Here is a 15,935-nt window from a genome sequence, read left to right as displayed (position 1 = left end):
AAATTAGACACCGAACAGCTGTTTACAGAGCGTTTTGTTTTATGATCAATAATCAGTAAGGTATAGTACTAAAGTATAGTACAAAAGATAGGTATTCAAAATATTATGATTAATTATAATTTATAATATAAATAATGCTTATTAAATTAAAATAATAAAACTACAAAAAAATACTAAAACTTTACTTTAATACTATATGGAAAAATGAAAATAAAAAAATGTTTATTTAACCAAAAAATTTACACAGGTTATCTTAATAAATATTATGAATATAAAACAGTTATAAAATATAAATAAAATATGAAAGTGAATGGACACCACATTATTTTGAACCAAAAATAAAACGCAGAGCTGTCAGCGACGGCGTTCCAAAATTATGTTTTGTTTAGGTCAGTCTTCGAAGTCGTCATAAAAGTATTTATGGTGCCTTTATTTCTGGTTAAATGAGGCGTTTGTTAAAAAAAAAAAAAGTTCCTTTTTGGAGAAATAGATGGCGTTGTCTGGGGTCGTACCAACTTTCAAACCCTCAGAACACACTCAGATCACAATATGTTATTCTGTGAGGCTAACGAAATGTGAAAGTGTCGTAGGTAGGTAGAATTGTAGTATTATTTTCTCTATGATGTCGATGTCACTGTTGCTTCAGCGTTCAGTGCGATTGTTCGTACAGCCGTTCTTTTCAAGTTTTCTCAGTTTCCTTGTGTTTCTCCTGTATTAATTGAGTTGTAGTTGAGCTATCTGCTCCTCCTCCCTTGATACTGTAGAGTTAGTGCACTTGAGATAGTGACTCTTTTGAGATAGTGACTCTTGTGAGATAGTGACTCTTGTGATAGTGACTGCTATACTGTAATAATGCCTAAGGACTATGGATCATGGTCCCTTGCCAATCTGAAGAGTTACGAAAACGGAATGCCAAACTAACTGGACGGAAAGCCGTCTTGGTTCAGAGGTAACTTATTCTGAGTTTAGTACTCTTTGCTCTCTATGTAATTTTTGACAGTTGGTACACTGCGTTTTCACACCATCTATCGGCTTACCCAAAAGCTCAACTGAAAGCTGTCAAGGAAAACGGCTCATTAACGGCAATACAAAGTACAATACTGATTCTGCGCATTGTGTAAGTAGGTACCTATTGCTAAATGATGTTATTTCATGATTTGAAATCTGATTTTTCATAAACCCACTTCAAATATTGCGGATTTCCATTCTCTATGTTTACGGCCGTTACATCCACTTTATCATCTTTATATGGGCAGTTTAGCGTTATGAAGTCCGTTACTTTGTTTACCAAAGTTTTTCTAGTCTTGATCATCATGATACACTGTAAAAAATGATAATTTATCAGTAGTCGTAAGTAAATGTAGTTAAGTATAACAGTTAGTTATTTAACAAAAGTGTCATAAACATTGACATTATAAATACATACCTACTTAACTACCTAATAACTGTAACTAAACCAGCTGCTGCAGTACAGCTAGGCTTTGTATTGTATGAATCTACCTCTACCAACCTGTTAACTATTTATTTTTATTCTCTTACCTCAGGTTTTTCTTTCACACCATGTTTTCGGCTCGCCTTGAAAGTTTTCACTTCTGGAATGATGCTAACACTAGCTGCCATGCCTCTCACTATCAATGCTTCAGCCATATCGTCTGCGGTGGTAGTATCTGGTATGTTGGCAAATACTGTCACACATTCTTCTCCATCTCCGGCGCTTGTTGACATGATTTAGTAATTTTAACGACTATTCCGCTACCTAATGTTAGGTTAACGCAACGTTAGGTTTTGTTTGTTTCTCTAATGAATCTGTGTTCCAAAATCGATAAAAATGTGGGTTAGCATAAAATAAAATTTGTTGGTTGTTGGTTAGGTATGAGATGAGCAAGGAATAGGTAGGTACCTAAGTAGGTACTTATAGTCGTTTGCAATAGAATCCAACAATCATGTAAACAAATATGGCGGACTGACATTGACAGCGAATTGTTTATGCCCATAGTGATGTCATAGTGTTCTAATTAGATTAAATATATAAGCCATAGACTATAAAATAAAACTGATTATATATAAAAAAAAGTGTTTATTAAAACAAATTTAAATCTTCGTCTTCGTCATCATCACTATCAGAAGTGTCGCCGGTGACCGTAATTATAAATGGAACCACTATGTCATCGCTTGCCGTGTCTAAAATGCCGTCGAGCTTTTTCATTTCTTCCTCTTCCTTTTTTCGTTTTGGTTAATTCTATTAAGCTCTGGAATATTTTTTTTATTGTATTCAAATAATATTAAATTAAAATAATTTATTAAATTAAAAATAAAAGATAACTTCAGATTACGAACAACACTAACTTTTCAATGACTTATAGAGTTCGATGAGTAAAAAACTAAGATGACAGCTTGTCAAATACTTCGAAATTTTTACGTTGCAAATGTTTTAACAAATTTAACTTATAAATACAAGTTAAATCGTGTTGAAGATAATGTGAAAACAATGGTGCGTTCGTTGAAATCAGACTATGTTCATAAATTGATCGGAAATGTATGTGATTACGGAGTAATCGTGACAATTTGGTTTGTTTAAGTACATGATTGTTGGATTCTATTGCAAACTACTATACCTACTTTAACGGTTATATTGTTATGATTGATAGTATGAGTTTTCCTGGTTATCACGATTCAAGATAAAAAGATTTCAGGGGGCGGAGGGAGTAAAATAAGATATTGATGTAAGTAGTTAGGCACCTAGGCATATTTTAATTCCAACATAATATTTTACATTGAGCCTTATATTTACTTAAGTACTTAATTGACTTAATTAACTTGAGTCAATACAGAAGAAAGCACTAAAATCAATTCATCACAGGCTCACTCACACTAAATCATCCTACGATAATCTCCTGGAACTCTATAAATTACAAAAATTGTCTTGTAGACGTGCAATAGCAGACGAGATTACGTTGTACAAAATTTGTAACAATCTCTATGACTGCCCAGATCTAGTTAATGAGATCAAATACTTAGCCCCACGTACCACCACATCTCGCCATCCTAACAAATTATTTTATCTTGCGACTACCCGCACAAATTCTGGCCAACGCGCACCCTTACACAGAATATGCCACTCACATAATGAAAAGTTTTTGTCGGTTGATATTTTTCAGAAGAAACTAGGAGCAATTAAGAAAATGTTAAACGAAATTATATTATAAATACCTACCTAACCTTTTTGTGTGTCACGAAATTATTAATATTTCATTGTGTCATGGTGATGAACATTTAAGGCAATATGTTAACCTATGTTAGTTATATTATATTTAAGATATCTTTAGCATATTGTTGTAGTTTATCCAAATAAATAAATAAATAAATAAATAAAAAATAATTATTTTTACAAAATGTGTGTAATGTGTATGTAGGTAGGTAGGGTGAATGTCACTGAAATGGCTAATGTAGGTAGGTAGGTACATATATAAATTATGTAGTAAACTTAAACACTCATTAGTTACTAAAATAACTAATTACTGATTAAATTTACTAAGGTATGTAACTAATTTCATTGAAATGCTTTGAAATTGTTAAGTAGGTATCTTATAATTATATGTAGGTAGTTCTTATTATTATGTAAATAGGTACTTACTACCTAGGTAACTTAGGCCTGAGATGTTAAGCCTCTAATTACTCTGAGTCACAACACAACTCACTCGTGCAGCTTAGAAGACAACATTGTAATAATTAATAAAATGATAAAAAGTTCGTCAAACTAATTTAAATAGCTCACTACCTTCAAATGTCTTTACACCGACGTGTATTAGGGAGAGCATTATGAGATCAGTAGGTATGCTTTCAAATTTAGTCACTTTGACTTTAAACAACCACTCACATAGGTATACAGTCCCCGCTGCACGGGTCCCATATCCACATAGATAAACGTCACTATATCGCGTCACTATAAACACGTACTGTGATTGGTGGAATTAATCGAGTTTATCGACGTCGATAACGTATACTCGTGCCGCGGGGCCAGGTCACAGATCACCATTTATCATTTGTGAATGTCTATTGTTCACACTTCAGTGACGACACACGAGCAACAGCTGGGAAAGCTGAAGGGAAGTTCTATCAACTTCCCATTGGTGTCCAGGGCGGTTAGATGGCGAAGAGCTTTCTTTTGTTTACACATCGCCTTGTAAGTTATCGGGAATGATGCTATTTTGCTGCACTCCCCTCTGTAAAGGAAAGAAAAACAGTTCGGTATTTTACCATGTCTTTGTGGTATGAAAATAAAATTGTAGAATTGAAGTAGGTATGTCAGTGCTAGAAACTTCAGCTGCCCAGTGCAAAAACAGTCGCATAAAATTAATCTGACTAATGAGAGCAGCTGAAGACTATCGATAGCAACGTGCTGATCATATTTAAGCAGACTTATACCCTGATTACACCTGCCGAGTAGAGTGGCGAGACAGCGTCCTCGGCCGAGCATACTGTCTCTTCACTCTACTCGGTAGGTGTAATCAGGGTATTAGTCTGGGAGCGGCACTTTGCTGTGACAGAGCCTGCAGCTGCTCTAACACTGTTCAGTTTTTATGGCAGCATCACAGTACAGACCGGCCAAACGAACGCCAACGAACGGGTTTCGTTGACCTTCGTTGCTGCAATCTGCCCTGTATTAGGTATGATAAATATCTATCTTTGGGCGTTCGTTAGGCCGGTCTGTACGCAGCTTAAGAATAATTACTTACTCATGGTTCCTGCAGACCTCCACTCTGACGCCCTGGAGCGTGTAGTTCCGCTGGTTCACAATGTAGTACCACTTGCCGTCTCTATCGGACGCAGCCCGAGGGAATATGACCTGTGGGAGGAGAAGCGGTGTTTAGTTACGGCTACTTCATGCACCCTCAGCAGCAATGACCTTTGTTTGGATGGTCACTGTGTAATGCAGGACTTGGGATATTCACGAACTACTTTTGGAGGTACACCTATGACCGACCGAAACGCGTAAGCGACGCTGTTTGCATGGAGGTTACGACGTTTTTGCCGAGAGCACGGTGTAGCTGACTTTAACTAACGCTAATTTTACTCATAATAAAATACTTGTTTTTGTATTAAGTGTAGTTGTGTAAGGAGTGTATGATGCGTTAAGATAACACCTATACGTACACCGACCAATGTACTCACCGTAATGTTTAACCGTGAATGTATCATAATATTGTACCTACTATATGTAAATTCACTTTAATGTGCCAAGACAAACCATTCCGGTTTAAGGCGACAAACAAAATTGTAAAATGACTATATGCCTGTTTTTTATAAATATAAAAAATAAATATATAAGACTGTATAAATCTTCATATATCTGAACTTGCTGTCGTATCGTAAGGGAGGAAGTATTTAATATGCGCAAATAGGTAATACCTTCTTATATTTTTTCTTCCAAATCATGTCCAACAAAGCCAAATGGTTTTATATTGCTAAGTCGTGATACCTAATATCGAAAAACCCAAATTGTTGGTAAGGAAAATCTATAGAGAGGACATTATTCAATTAATAAAATTATTAATAGCCAATTGTATTGCGACAAATGTGATTCAATGCTAATTAATTACATCATCAAAATTCCTCCATTTCAGAACCGACACTACTATTTTATAGAGAATACGTCTTTTAAGTACACTCACGGACAATGAAAAAGTTCCACTCACAAAAAAACCAATACCAAACAACCCCAATTTTTTCAAATATTTAATTGGAAATTTTGATAATGTATTATCGTTTTTAGTTGGTAATATGTACTTCAATATTGTAGAAGGCGTCATTAAGCCTTTTCCGCTTTGGAGTAATTTGGTATTTTTCTCAGTGGAACCTTTTCATTTCCCGTAAGTGTATTAATATTTACTATACTTTCGTTCCCGTTGAGGTTGATGATGACGATGGCGTAGTTATGTAGGTACTTCTTGTGTACCTACTTACTTACCTACCTAATAATTGACAATATTATTGAATAAACAATACATTTAAATTAGAGTCTGATGGAACAGAGAGCGTCCGTTTTGATTCAAGAGTCAATTTATGTCACAGAGCTTTTTTCTAATTAGACCAAATTGCACGAAGTTTGGAATTCTGCCCAAATGTTGGCAGCATGCCAGCTGCCTATTACATTGGGACTAAAATAAAACCGGGAAAAAGTGGACGTGTGATTAAAGGCTCCTTTGCTCTTCTGTACACATTAGTTAGGTATTTAGATGTACTATTTTTCTTTATACATACATATGTCGTAAGGATGTAAGTACCTACCGATAATATATAATATTTATGTATAGGTATAAGTAGAGTAGTTATAATTTCTGCATCAATTTGAACTAAACATGGCTAATCACGTACTCCACTAAGCCACCTCTTAAACCTAACACCCAGAACCACATCCATTACAGCCTTCAGAAAAAAAACTTTACTTGTAAAACTTCTGTTTTAGGTTGTAGGATATTATATTCAACAACAAACCTTCTCGTCAAAGTCACACAGTTCTATTTCCTCGTTCTCGCTGCCGATCCTCTGCGCTATCGCCGGAGGCTCCAACTCATCTATTCTGAAGCGACTCCTTCCCTCTCCTAGCTGAAACAGATAGATAGATATGTAGATAGAATATTCTTTATTTGTACACACACATAAAATAAACTTAGTTACATAACTTAAATACTAACACATATACGTACAAAAATGGAAACACATTATAGTAAACAGGCATCAGTGACACAGGATGAAGTAGTGGCTACAGTGAGTCCTGGCTTCGGTTTCCGGCTGGGACAGATATTATTTATGACATCCTTGTAACCATGGCATTTACATGGATGATCAAAGCCAATGTCTGCTGAAGCGACTAGCTGTATGAAGAAACTTTGATTCATTTATCTTCCAACTGGAGTTTTAGGATCTATCTGTTGCTCGTCAGGGGGTCAATCTGAACTACTTTTGTTTTACGACTATTGAAATTTCCTAAAGCTGTAGAACTGTTGTAGCTGTTGTTTAGCATGACCCTTTGAGCCATCCCTTCTCAATACCTCTTTGCAACACCCTGATCTGCTGACAGTACGTAACATACTGTTAACATTCTTGAGTAGCTTCTCGACCAGCTCGTCGGGGTAGTCGGGCACGTCCTCGCAGACGCCGAGGCGGCGGCACGCGGGCGACACTCGCGGCTCCAGCGCGCCCGGCTCCGTGCGGTCGCTGGGGAACGCTATGCTGTCTCGGGTGTGCGAGCTGGATAGTGTCACCAGAGACTCACCAGTTTGTGTTAGTATGTGGCGCAGGAAAGCAGCCCCCTCGTATGGCTGTCTGTCCTGTTCCTGATATACTTATGTTCGGCAACTGTCGCATCTGTATGAGTGGCCAATCCATCACTGGTTCAGCATAGCTTTAATAAAACTACTTGCAGAAAAGGAAAAAATTCGGAAGAAGTATCGTCGTTATCAAAACCCACGTGATAAATTTGAGTACAATATTTTAAGGGAACGGAGTCACAAATTATTAGAAAATGACTACAATAGATATAAAATGCGAATAGAGAAAGCTATTTCCTACAATCCCAAAACCTTTTGGAAGTTCATAAAAGATAAACGTAAAAATAAATCGACCCTCCCCTCTGAAATGAAAATGAATAACACATCTGCCAACACAGGACCAGAAATCGCTAACTTATTTGCAGATCAATTCTCATCTATCTATAGTGAAGTAACCGGTAGTGCCAGAAATCCAAGTACCATCAATTATATATCATCAAATCCTGATAATAACTCAATATGCTTCAACCGCATCAGTTTCAGTGAGTCAGATATATGCAAAAAAATAAAAATGCTTAATATTTATAAAGGCGCGGGTCCTGATGGTATACCACCTATTTTTATTAAACGTTGTGGATTTTTGCTTGCCTTACCACTGGTCCTGATTATTAACCGCTCTCTTTTGGATGGGAAATTTCCAGACGAGTGGAAGAATGCAAGAATTGTACCAATTTTTAAAAACGGTAATGATACAGAAGTTAAGAACTATCGCCCTATTTCTATTTTATCTTGTTTCTCTAAGCTCTTCGAATCCCTGTTACTCGATGTTTTTTCTCCTCAGATAACTAAAATATTGTCCGATTATCAGCATGGATTTATAAAAGGCCGCTCTGTACAAACTAATCTTGTTAACTTTATTACAGATATATCGTATGAAATTGATAAAGGCAAAGAGGTAGACGCCATTTATACTGACTTTTCCAAGGCGTTTGACATGGTGGATCACACATTACTAATTCGTAAGTTAAAATCTGTCGGCTTTAGCGGAAAGTTACTGAGGTGGTTTGAGTCCTACCTATCAAACAGACCTCAAATAGTGTCAGTGAATGGCTTCGACTCTAAACCTTATCATGCTAAATCGGGTGTTCCTCAAGGATCGCACTTGGGCCCTCTTTTATTCCTAATATTTATAAACGATCTTACCACTAACATAAAACATTGTCATTTCTCCTTTTTTGCTGACGATCTAAAAATTTATAAAGCCGTTAACTCCATCACAGATGTCAAACTTATTCAAGAAGATCTAAACAATATTAAAGACTGGTGCGATCTTAACCATATGTCAATAAACGTTAGTAAATGCTACTTCATCAAATTTACAAAAAAGAAATTTCCTCTTACATCTTCTTACACTATAGGCAATAGTCAACTAACAGAAACAAGTGAAATTAGAGATCTCGGTGTCATCATTGATAGCAAACTTAGTTTCATTTCTCATTATGATAATATTGTTAAGAAAGCCGCTCAAATGCTAGGGTTTCTAAAGAGAAATTCAAGGGACTTCCATAATAGCACAACTAAAATACTTCTGTACAACGCGCTAGTCCGCAGTCACCTGGAGTTCGCCAGCGCGGCGTGGAGCCCTCACTATACGGTACACTCTCAGAGGATTGAAAGTATACAAAGGGCATTCACCAGATACTTGGCATTCACTTCTACTGGGATATCGCACAGGAACACCTATGACCAGCGTCTAAACTTCTTCAACATGAACACGCTGCGTAACCGCCGTATTTTACAGGATTTAGTATTTTTACACAAACTTATTTCAAATCAAATTAGCTGTATTCATCTTTCCGAAAAAATTCATCTATCAGTGCCTTATAATCTTCCTAGAAAACCAATCAACAAAATATTTCATATCCATACGTCCAAAACAAACACAGGTCTGCACGCCCCAATGAACAGAATCTGCCAGGAGTACAATGAAATTAGTACTAAGCTTCCGAACATAGATATCTTTAGTGACAGTTTACCCAAGTTCCAAAGTGGAATACTGCAACTATTTTCAGTATAAGTTAATTTCAGTATTAGTAATTTTAATTAACGAATTTACAATATTTGTTAATATTTACATTTGAATTCTATTGTCAATATTTTAATTTTGTTATAAAATTTTAATTTTATTACTTTTAAGGTTTGTTGATTTTAATAATAATGTTGTATACGCCTGTAACTGGCATATCGTATTAGATGTAAGACCTTACAACATATCTTTTAAAGACTGTAATAATATGTATGCTGTTGGTGTATCTTTAATAATAAATAAATAATAAATAAATCACAGTGTCCAACTAATCTAGCTGGGCCCATAACGTTGGAAATTGTATGTTTTTAAGACGCAATCAAAGAATGACCTCGTTTTTCTGTCCACCAAAACGACAACTCAACTTGCTGGCCACCGACATAGAAGGATGAAAGCGCCTGGTGTCAGCCCCAGACTCCTCGGAGGAGTAACGGGAATGAAGAAGAAGAAAACGACCAGAAGGCGTGTATACTAACATTCTTCAATAGCTTCTCGACCAGCTCATCCGGGTAGTCGGGGAGATCTTCACAGACGCCGAGGCGGCGGCACGCGGGCGGCACTCGCGGCTCCAGCGCGCCCAGCGGCTCCGTGCGGTCGCTGGGGAACGCTATGCTGTCTCGGGTGTGCGAGCTGGATAGTGTCACTTGTCCTGGAAGGGATAAGGTGATATGTGTATGTGTCGGAAATAAAAGAGAAGCTGTATAGTGCTAACAAGTGCGAAGCTGTCGCGAGGGTGATAGCTCGATGTTGTCACTTGTCCTGGAAGATATACTTTTGTAAATTGTGCAATAAAAGTATAAATAAATTAATAAATCCTAACTAATATTATAAATGCGAAAGTAACTGTGTCTGTCTGTCTGTCTGTCTGTTACTCTTTCACGCCAAAACTACTGAACGGATTTGAATGAAATTTGGTATACATATGGTCTATACCCTGAGAAAGAACATAGGCTACTTTTTATCCCGGAATTCCCACGGAAAAACTTTTTAAGGCGAAGCGAAGCTCGCGGGAACAGCTACTAAGATATAAAAATGTCGGCAATAAACGCGATGCTGTGGCGACTCCTAATTAACCAATCTAAATGGATTAATCCTCATCACCACGCTGACCAACCCTATCCACACAAGTTTTGATCAGTAAGGTGTGCTTTCGGTGATAGTAGAATCGTAGCACAATTTTATTGTGGAGTGGTGGATCTGTGCACGCAACTAATTGTTAGCATAGGAAGTTAGGAAATTAAGCACAGTGGTCTTTTCTTCTGATCTTTGTTAATTGAATAGATTGAAATGTGGAGAAAGTTGATGATAGTAATGGATAAATGGATAGAGGATGGAGTGACAAATCACATGAATACTATAATACCACCACCATTTAAATAAACCGGGTAGAAATAACGTCGTACCTCTCCTATTAGCAACGATAGGCTTATAGTTGACAATCTTATAGGAGCCGTTCTCGACTCTCGTGATTGGGTCTTCCATCCTTGTCTGCAGTCGCCGTCTCTCTTTCTCCTGGATGCGGCGGAGGTTGGTGAAAGGGATGGAGCGAAGCGCAGAATGTTCCAGGCCCTCGAGGACTGGCCAATGAAATGATTGAGAAAATTAGAAGGCGCATTTGATTGGATAGTATTATGGAGATACTGAATGATGAAATTACCGCTTTCATGGATTTTGCTCACTTTGTGTATACGAGCTTCATAAATAGCTAAAAAATCACAAACCGTCAATAATTAAAAAAATATAGGTGGTTTGTTGAGTGTAACTACTCATAGTTGTTGATGAAGCTGCCTCTACTTATATAACTTGCAGCTTGAAAGAAAATCCATGAAAATGTACGATAGTGAAATAAGTATGAAAGCTAAATAGCATAGGTTTGATAGTCATGCATCATGCATGATTTTATAAAATAAGCATTACAAATTTAATTTTAGTTACGGCTTACTTTTATTTTACCTCTGTAACTAATTTCCTGATTAAAGGTTATATAAGTAACTAAACACATTTAGGTGATATGGAAAAACATCCTCTATTTCACCAGCCGTTAAAACACACATCCGTAAAAACCACTTACTTTTGTCTCTGCTAGAGAGGTTTTCTTCTGCGTATCTCAATATGCTGTGCGATTCATTCTCAATCGTAGAGATTGGCTCAGGAACCGGATCCGATCCTTCCTTCTTCCCAACTTCTTGCACCTTCTGCAGTGAGCTGGTGAGTGAGATGGATCTTTCAATCACTCGCTCAGTGAGTCGTTCAGATTTCTGGATCTCTGGCGGTGAGTCGTCGGCGAACCGACCGCGCCGCTCCTGATGTGCCGAGCCGTCGCGCGGAGCTGGCTCAGACTCGAATGAGATGGATACTGATAGATGGATCTGTAATTGAGAATATGAAACTTTTTAGTGTCTAAGTCAGGATCACCTTTATTTCTGGGAGGATAAATGAATGTAAATGGTAGCTTATCAAGCACAATTATAAATATTATTTTATTTCGATGCGAAAACAAAATTGCGGTTAAACGTAATTAATTTAAATAAATAAGAGTGCAATCCATGTAACTTGACCATTTTTGTTTTTGTTATGTAGCCTGGATAGTGTCCCACTGCTGGGCAAAGGCCTCCTTATAAATTGACCACCGGTCCCGATCCTGTGCCTCCTTCGGCCATTGAGGTAAAAACCTGTCGAGGTCGTCCCACCATCTCCGCCTGGGTCTTCCGCGACGCCGACGTCCATCACTGGGCACCCACTCGGTGACAATTCTGGCCCACCGGTCCGGGTGCATGCAACAGACGTGGCCTGCCCAGGCCCACTTCAGCTTCGCAGTCTGTGCGCCCAGCCATCAGTTATACGAGTCGAGGAGCGTAGCGTGGTGTTTCGGATTCGGTCTATCCTTCGTACACCAAGTATAGTACTTATAGTATAGTATAGCTCTTTGGCAAACCTTGAGTTTGGACTTCTGATGTTCGGTCAGAGACCAAGTCTGTGCGCCGTAGGTTAGGACAGGCAGTACACACATGTCGATGAGTTGGCGTTTGAGTGTTAGAGGGAGAGTGCCGTTCATAAGGTCTTTCATGGACCAGAAGCTCTTCCAGGCGTTGGTAATGCGTCTTTCGACTTCCTTGTCCTGCCTGTTTTCGAAGGATGCTATCTGGCCCAAGTAGACATACTCATCGACATATCCTATTTCCTGCCCGTCTAATTCCCTTTGTTTTTTTTCTATTTGAGTCTGTACCTAAGGATGTAATCATCCCTAAGGATGTTTGTGTATTTCAGCCAACAAATAAATAATAATGATGTAAACAACTAAACATGTAATGTTTCCTCTAAATAAAATTGAACCGCAATTTATGTTTGAATTATAATGAATTTAATCAATCATACCTAAGTCATTATGAGCTCGAATTCTAACGGGAAGGAAGGAAACTGATATTATTGGAATATAATATTGACACTGGCATTAATATTTTACCCTGTGATGATAAGTATTATTTTGCTCAATTATTATGTAAATTCTTACATTACATATACCGGCACATTCATTAGTATTAAGTTTATAATAAGTACCTACTTATAACTGTATTATAGGATAGGTAATTAGTGCGTCGGTTTGGTATTCTATCGATGGGTTTGGTCAACACTAATATACATTGACATAATCATTCATAATAATCGGTGCAATCACATTTGTATTCATGTTTTTTACTGGCAACTGGATATCAACCCTCGCTACGGCGTAGCAACAGGAATTGCACCCTTGCTACGACGGCGGCGTAGCAATAACAAAACCATGCAACTGGGTATTCTATTAGTATTTTTAAGTCTTTTGGCGCCTTATTTATTTTATGGATAAAGTTAGCTTCCTTGGGGATCGTGCTATCAAATGTAGTTACGAAATAACAAGATATAATTATAGTCACGATAAAATAAGCATAATTTTATGGAGTAAATCTTACGATTTAAGTAACTTCATTGTGCAATTTTTTTTTTCTTTTTCATGATATAATAAAACTGTACAACCATGATGGTAGCTAATGACATGAACAAAACATACTAAAGCGAAGTTAGATGTCATCATCATCATGCTTAATATTACTCATAATATGTTGGAATTTTATTATTTCGTGTTACAAAAAACAATAATTTACATGTGTAGTTGTGTACCATGTCCATATAGGTACGAGTAATATTGGTAGAACTCTAACTAAAAAATTTACTATGATCTCTTATTACATAACCTTCATTGAATATTTAAGTCAAGTAAAAAATATAAAAAATTCAAGAATTGGATATTGATTTTTGCTACCTTGCCCATTTTGTTGTGTACCGGTGAGGTTTTCTATATTACTTTTTTATGTCTAGCAGATATACTTAGGTACTAAAATGGATATCTGTCTATTGCTTAGGAACCCTTTTTGTGTTGTGGTTAACATAAATCAAATAAAACAAAGTAGTCTATGTCTCGGCATAAAGTAAGCAGTTCAAGGCTTCAATTCCAACATGAATGAGTTTATTAGACAAGTCAACAAAAATGACCTTGTTATTGTATGTGTACTGTACGGTGTACATAATATTTTGTATAAGCACCCATAATGTCGTTGTAAAGTGCCTAGTTATTAGGTATAGTGAGCAAACATTGCCAAGAATAATATTCAAACGAAGTGGTCGAATAATTATAGTTCTTGATAGGTACATAATCGTATCAAAAACAACCTTGATAACTTTTTGATATATCAGGTTTAAAGTTAACTTGTTATTTAATTAACAATATGGTATCATACTGCTGCTTCACAAACAAACGCGAAGGTTAATAAACTTAAAATATCTACATTTATGTAGCCGGAAAGCGGTAGAATATGCCTCGAATACGAATTATAAAACAGAAACACATCGGGGTATCATAACATAACGTCTTTACCGGTCAGAAACATGCATATTCAAGAATCAACAAAAGTGAGAGTTGGACACTTTTACTTTTAACTCGAGGACACTTAATATGGTGCTAATAAACTTGTCAAACGATTTGGGGACTTACCAGATTGATCCAAAGGATGCAGAGAAGAGTCCAGCGAGCCATGTCAACAGAGTTCACTTTTAGAAGTCACAACCATCGTCCTGTGGGGTGTCGACTCGTGCTGACACAAGCCTTAGCGCTGTCCTACTGGCAGCTCGCATGTCACTGCGCCTTCTTCGACACACGAGTGACGCACTCCTTGCGCACGCGCCGGTGTAGTGGTCACACGCCCGCGGCCGGCCACACTCGCCGAACTACTGCTTCTACCACTAAACGATATCGCCACAGATACTAATCGACCAGTTTGTAAAGACCGTCGTACGATCACATTTCTTTACAAACCACTGCGATCTACAGATCATCGTGACTGGCTGGAAAAGTGCATTTATGTTCGCGACACGTTGACTACACACACACGTTCGAAGTTTAAATTTTGGCGCGACTGTCAAGTTATTCAAAGGTTAAAAAGCCTCTTTAGTGGCATTCTCCATGGAAGTTATTGCCATTGTGGATAGTCGGATGTTTTTCTGCCCGGAGTGGTTTTGTAAGCGCGTGTGACGTCGGTCGGTTGTTCCGTGTCTGTATACAGCGGAGTTACCGACACAGTAATTGACGTTTGCGCAAGGTCACGGCTACCATGTAATCGACATCTACTGCAGGTACCTAGTGCAATCGCTCTGATTTATACATATTGTAATGTAAATTCTTATTAAACAAGGTATTCTTATCTATGGTGAAGGTGTTTGTAACGATAATTGAGCCAGTCAGTTCTTAGTTAAGTATTTATTTGGTTACAAAATATTTGCTAGATACAATCATATTTTAGTACCTAAAAATCAAACACATAAAAACATAAGTAAGTAGGTACTTACCATATAATTATTGTGTCTCGCTTTATGAATTAGTCGTTGGTACATGAGAGGTTAAATACTACGTCCTACCACTATAAATTAATATTATAGTAAGAACTTTTGTATTGTTTATTGCCATTGAATCCGAAGTGAATTGGAAACATGTTCCATATAGGGATGCGAAAGTCAATACGGAAATGTTAAAAGTATTTAAAAGCTATCTTTTAAACCCAAATCAGTAGTTATTAAATTAACTAATTAAAATGTAGGCATCAGAAAACATATAGGTATGAGAGCAGTGGCTGTCGATAACTTGAAATTCAGGAAGAACCACATTTATTTAACTCGAATAATGAGGTCCTTGACTTTTTAACTATGAACCATGAGGACAGATTTGTTTAAGTATACTTTCTGTTACTTCCAAAAATAAGTCAATGTTAACTGTTTTATAAAATGTATCTATTCACTCAAAACTGAAATGTTTAACTTAACGTTTCGTAAACAATTTGAACTTTTTACTAATAAAGGCCTCCTAAATGACCATTTTGAGGTAAGAATTCTAGAAAATAAATATCAATATTATTGAAAATTTCGGGTAACTTTAAATTGACCCATCTATTGAGTAGGATAGAGGATTAAATGAAATACGTGCTTGGTTATAAAATAATAGTCGTAGTAATTTATTATTTTATACCCTACCAATTTTGTATAATTTATCAAAT

The 15,935-nt window shown here is 36.9% G+C and overlaps 2 protein-coding genes across 4 annotated transcripts; both read right to left on the bottom strand.

Moving 5' to 3' along the window:
- Positions 1-1,107: 1,107 nt before the first annotated feature.
- Positions 1,108-1,813, bottom strand: LOC105394114 (protein CutA homolog). Its single transcript, XM_011565953.3, has 2 exons — positions 1,540-1,813; positions 1,108-1,321 (listed from the first exon to the last, which is right to left on the bottom strand). The coding sequence occupies exons 1-2, from the start codon at positions 1,723-1,725 to the stop codon at positions 1,151-1,153; spliced, it is 357 nt and encodes a 118-aa protein (XP_011564255.3). The 5' UTR covers positions 1,726-1,813; the 3' UTR covers positions 1,108-1,150.
- Positions 1,814-3,400: 1,587 nt separating this feature from the next.
- On the bottom strand, positions 3,401-14,871 carry LOC105394119 (protein spaetzle). Of its 3 annotated transcripts, XM_038106961.2 has the most exons (8): positions 14,384-14,869; positions 11,429-11,726; positions 10,761-10,934; positions 10,112-10,116; positions 7,101-7,265; positions 6,496-6,606; positions 4,737-4,846; positions 3,401-4,223 (listed from the first exon to the last, which is right to left on the bottom strand). In XM_038106961.2, exons 1-8 carry the CDS (start codon positions 14,423-14,425, stop codon positions 4,061-4,063), a joined length of 1,068 nt encoding a protein of 355 aa, XP_037962889.2. In that variant the 5' UTR covers positions 14,426-14,869; the 3' UTR covers positions 3,401-4,060. The 3 variants fall into 3 exon arrangements, with proteins under 3 accessions (XP_037962889.2, XP_037962894.2, XP_048478886.1); XM_038106966.2 differs by lacking the exons at positions 7,101-7,265; positions 10,112-10,116 and adding an exon at positions 9,834-10,006 and having other exon boundaries at positions 14,384-14,865; XM_048622929.1 differs by lacking the exons at positions 7,101-7,265; positions 10,112-10,116; positions 10,761-10,934 and adding an exon at positions 9,834-10,006 and having other exon boundaries at positions 14,384-14,871.
- Between the last annotated feature and the right edge of the window lie 1,064 nt (positions 14,872-15,935).

The sequence above is a fragment of the Plutella xylostella genome, chromosome 9 (genome assembly GCF_932276165.1).
Source record: "Plutella xylostella chromosome 9, ilPluXylo3.1, whole genome shotgun sequence".
Classification (NCBI taxonomy): Eukaryota; Metazoa; Arthropoda; class Insecta; order Lepidoptera; family Plutellidae; genus Plutella; species Plutella xylostella.
This window is presented reverse-complemented; position numbering and strand designations above follow the sequence as displayed.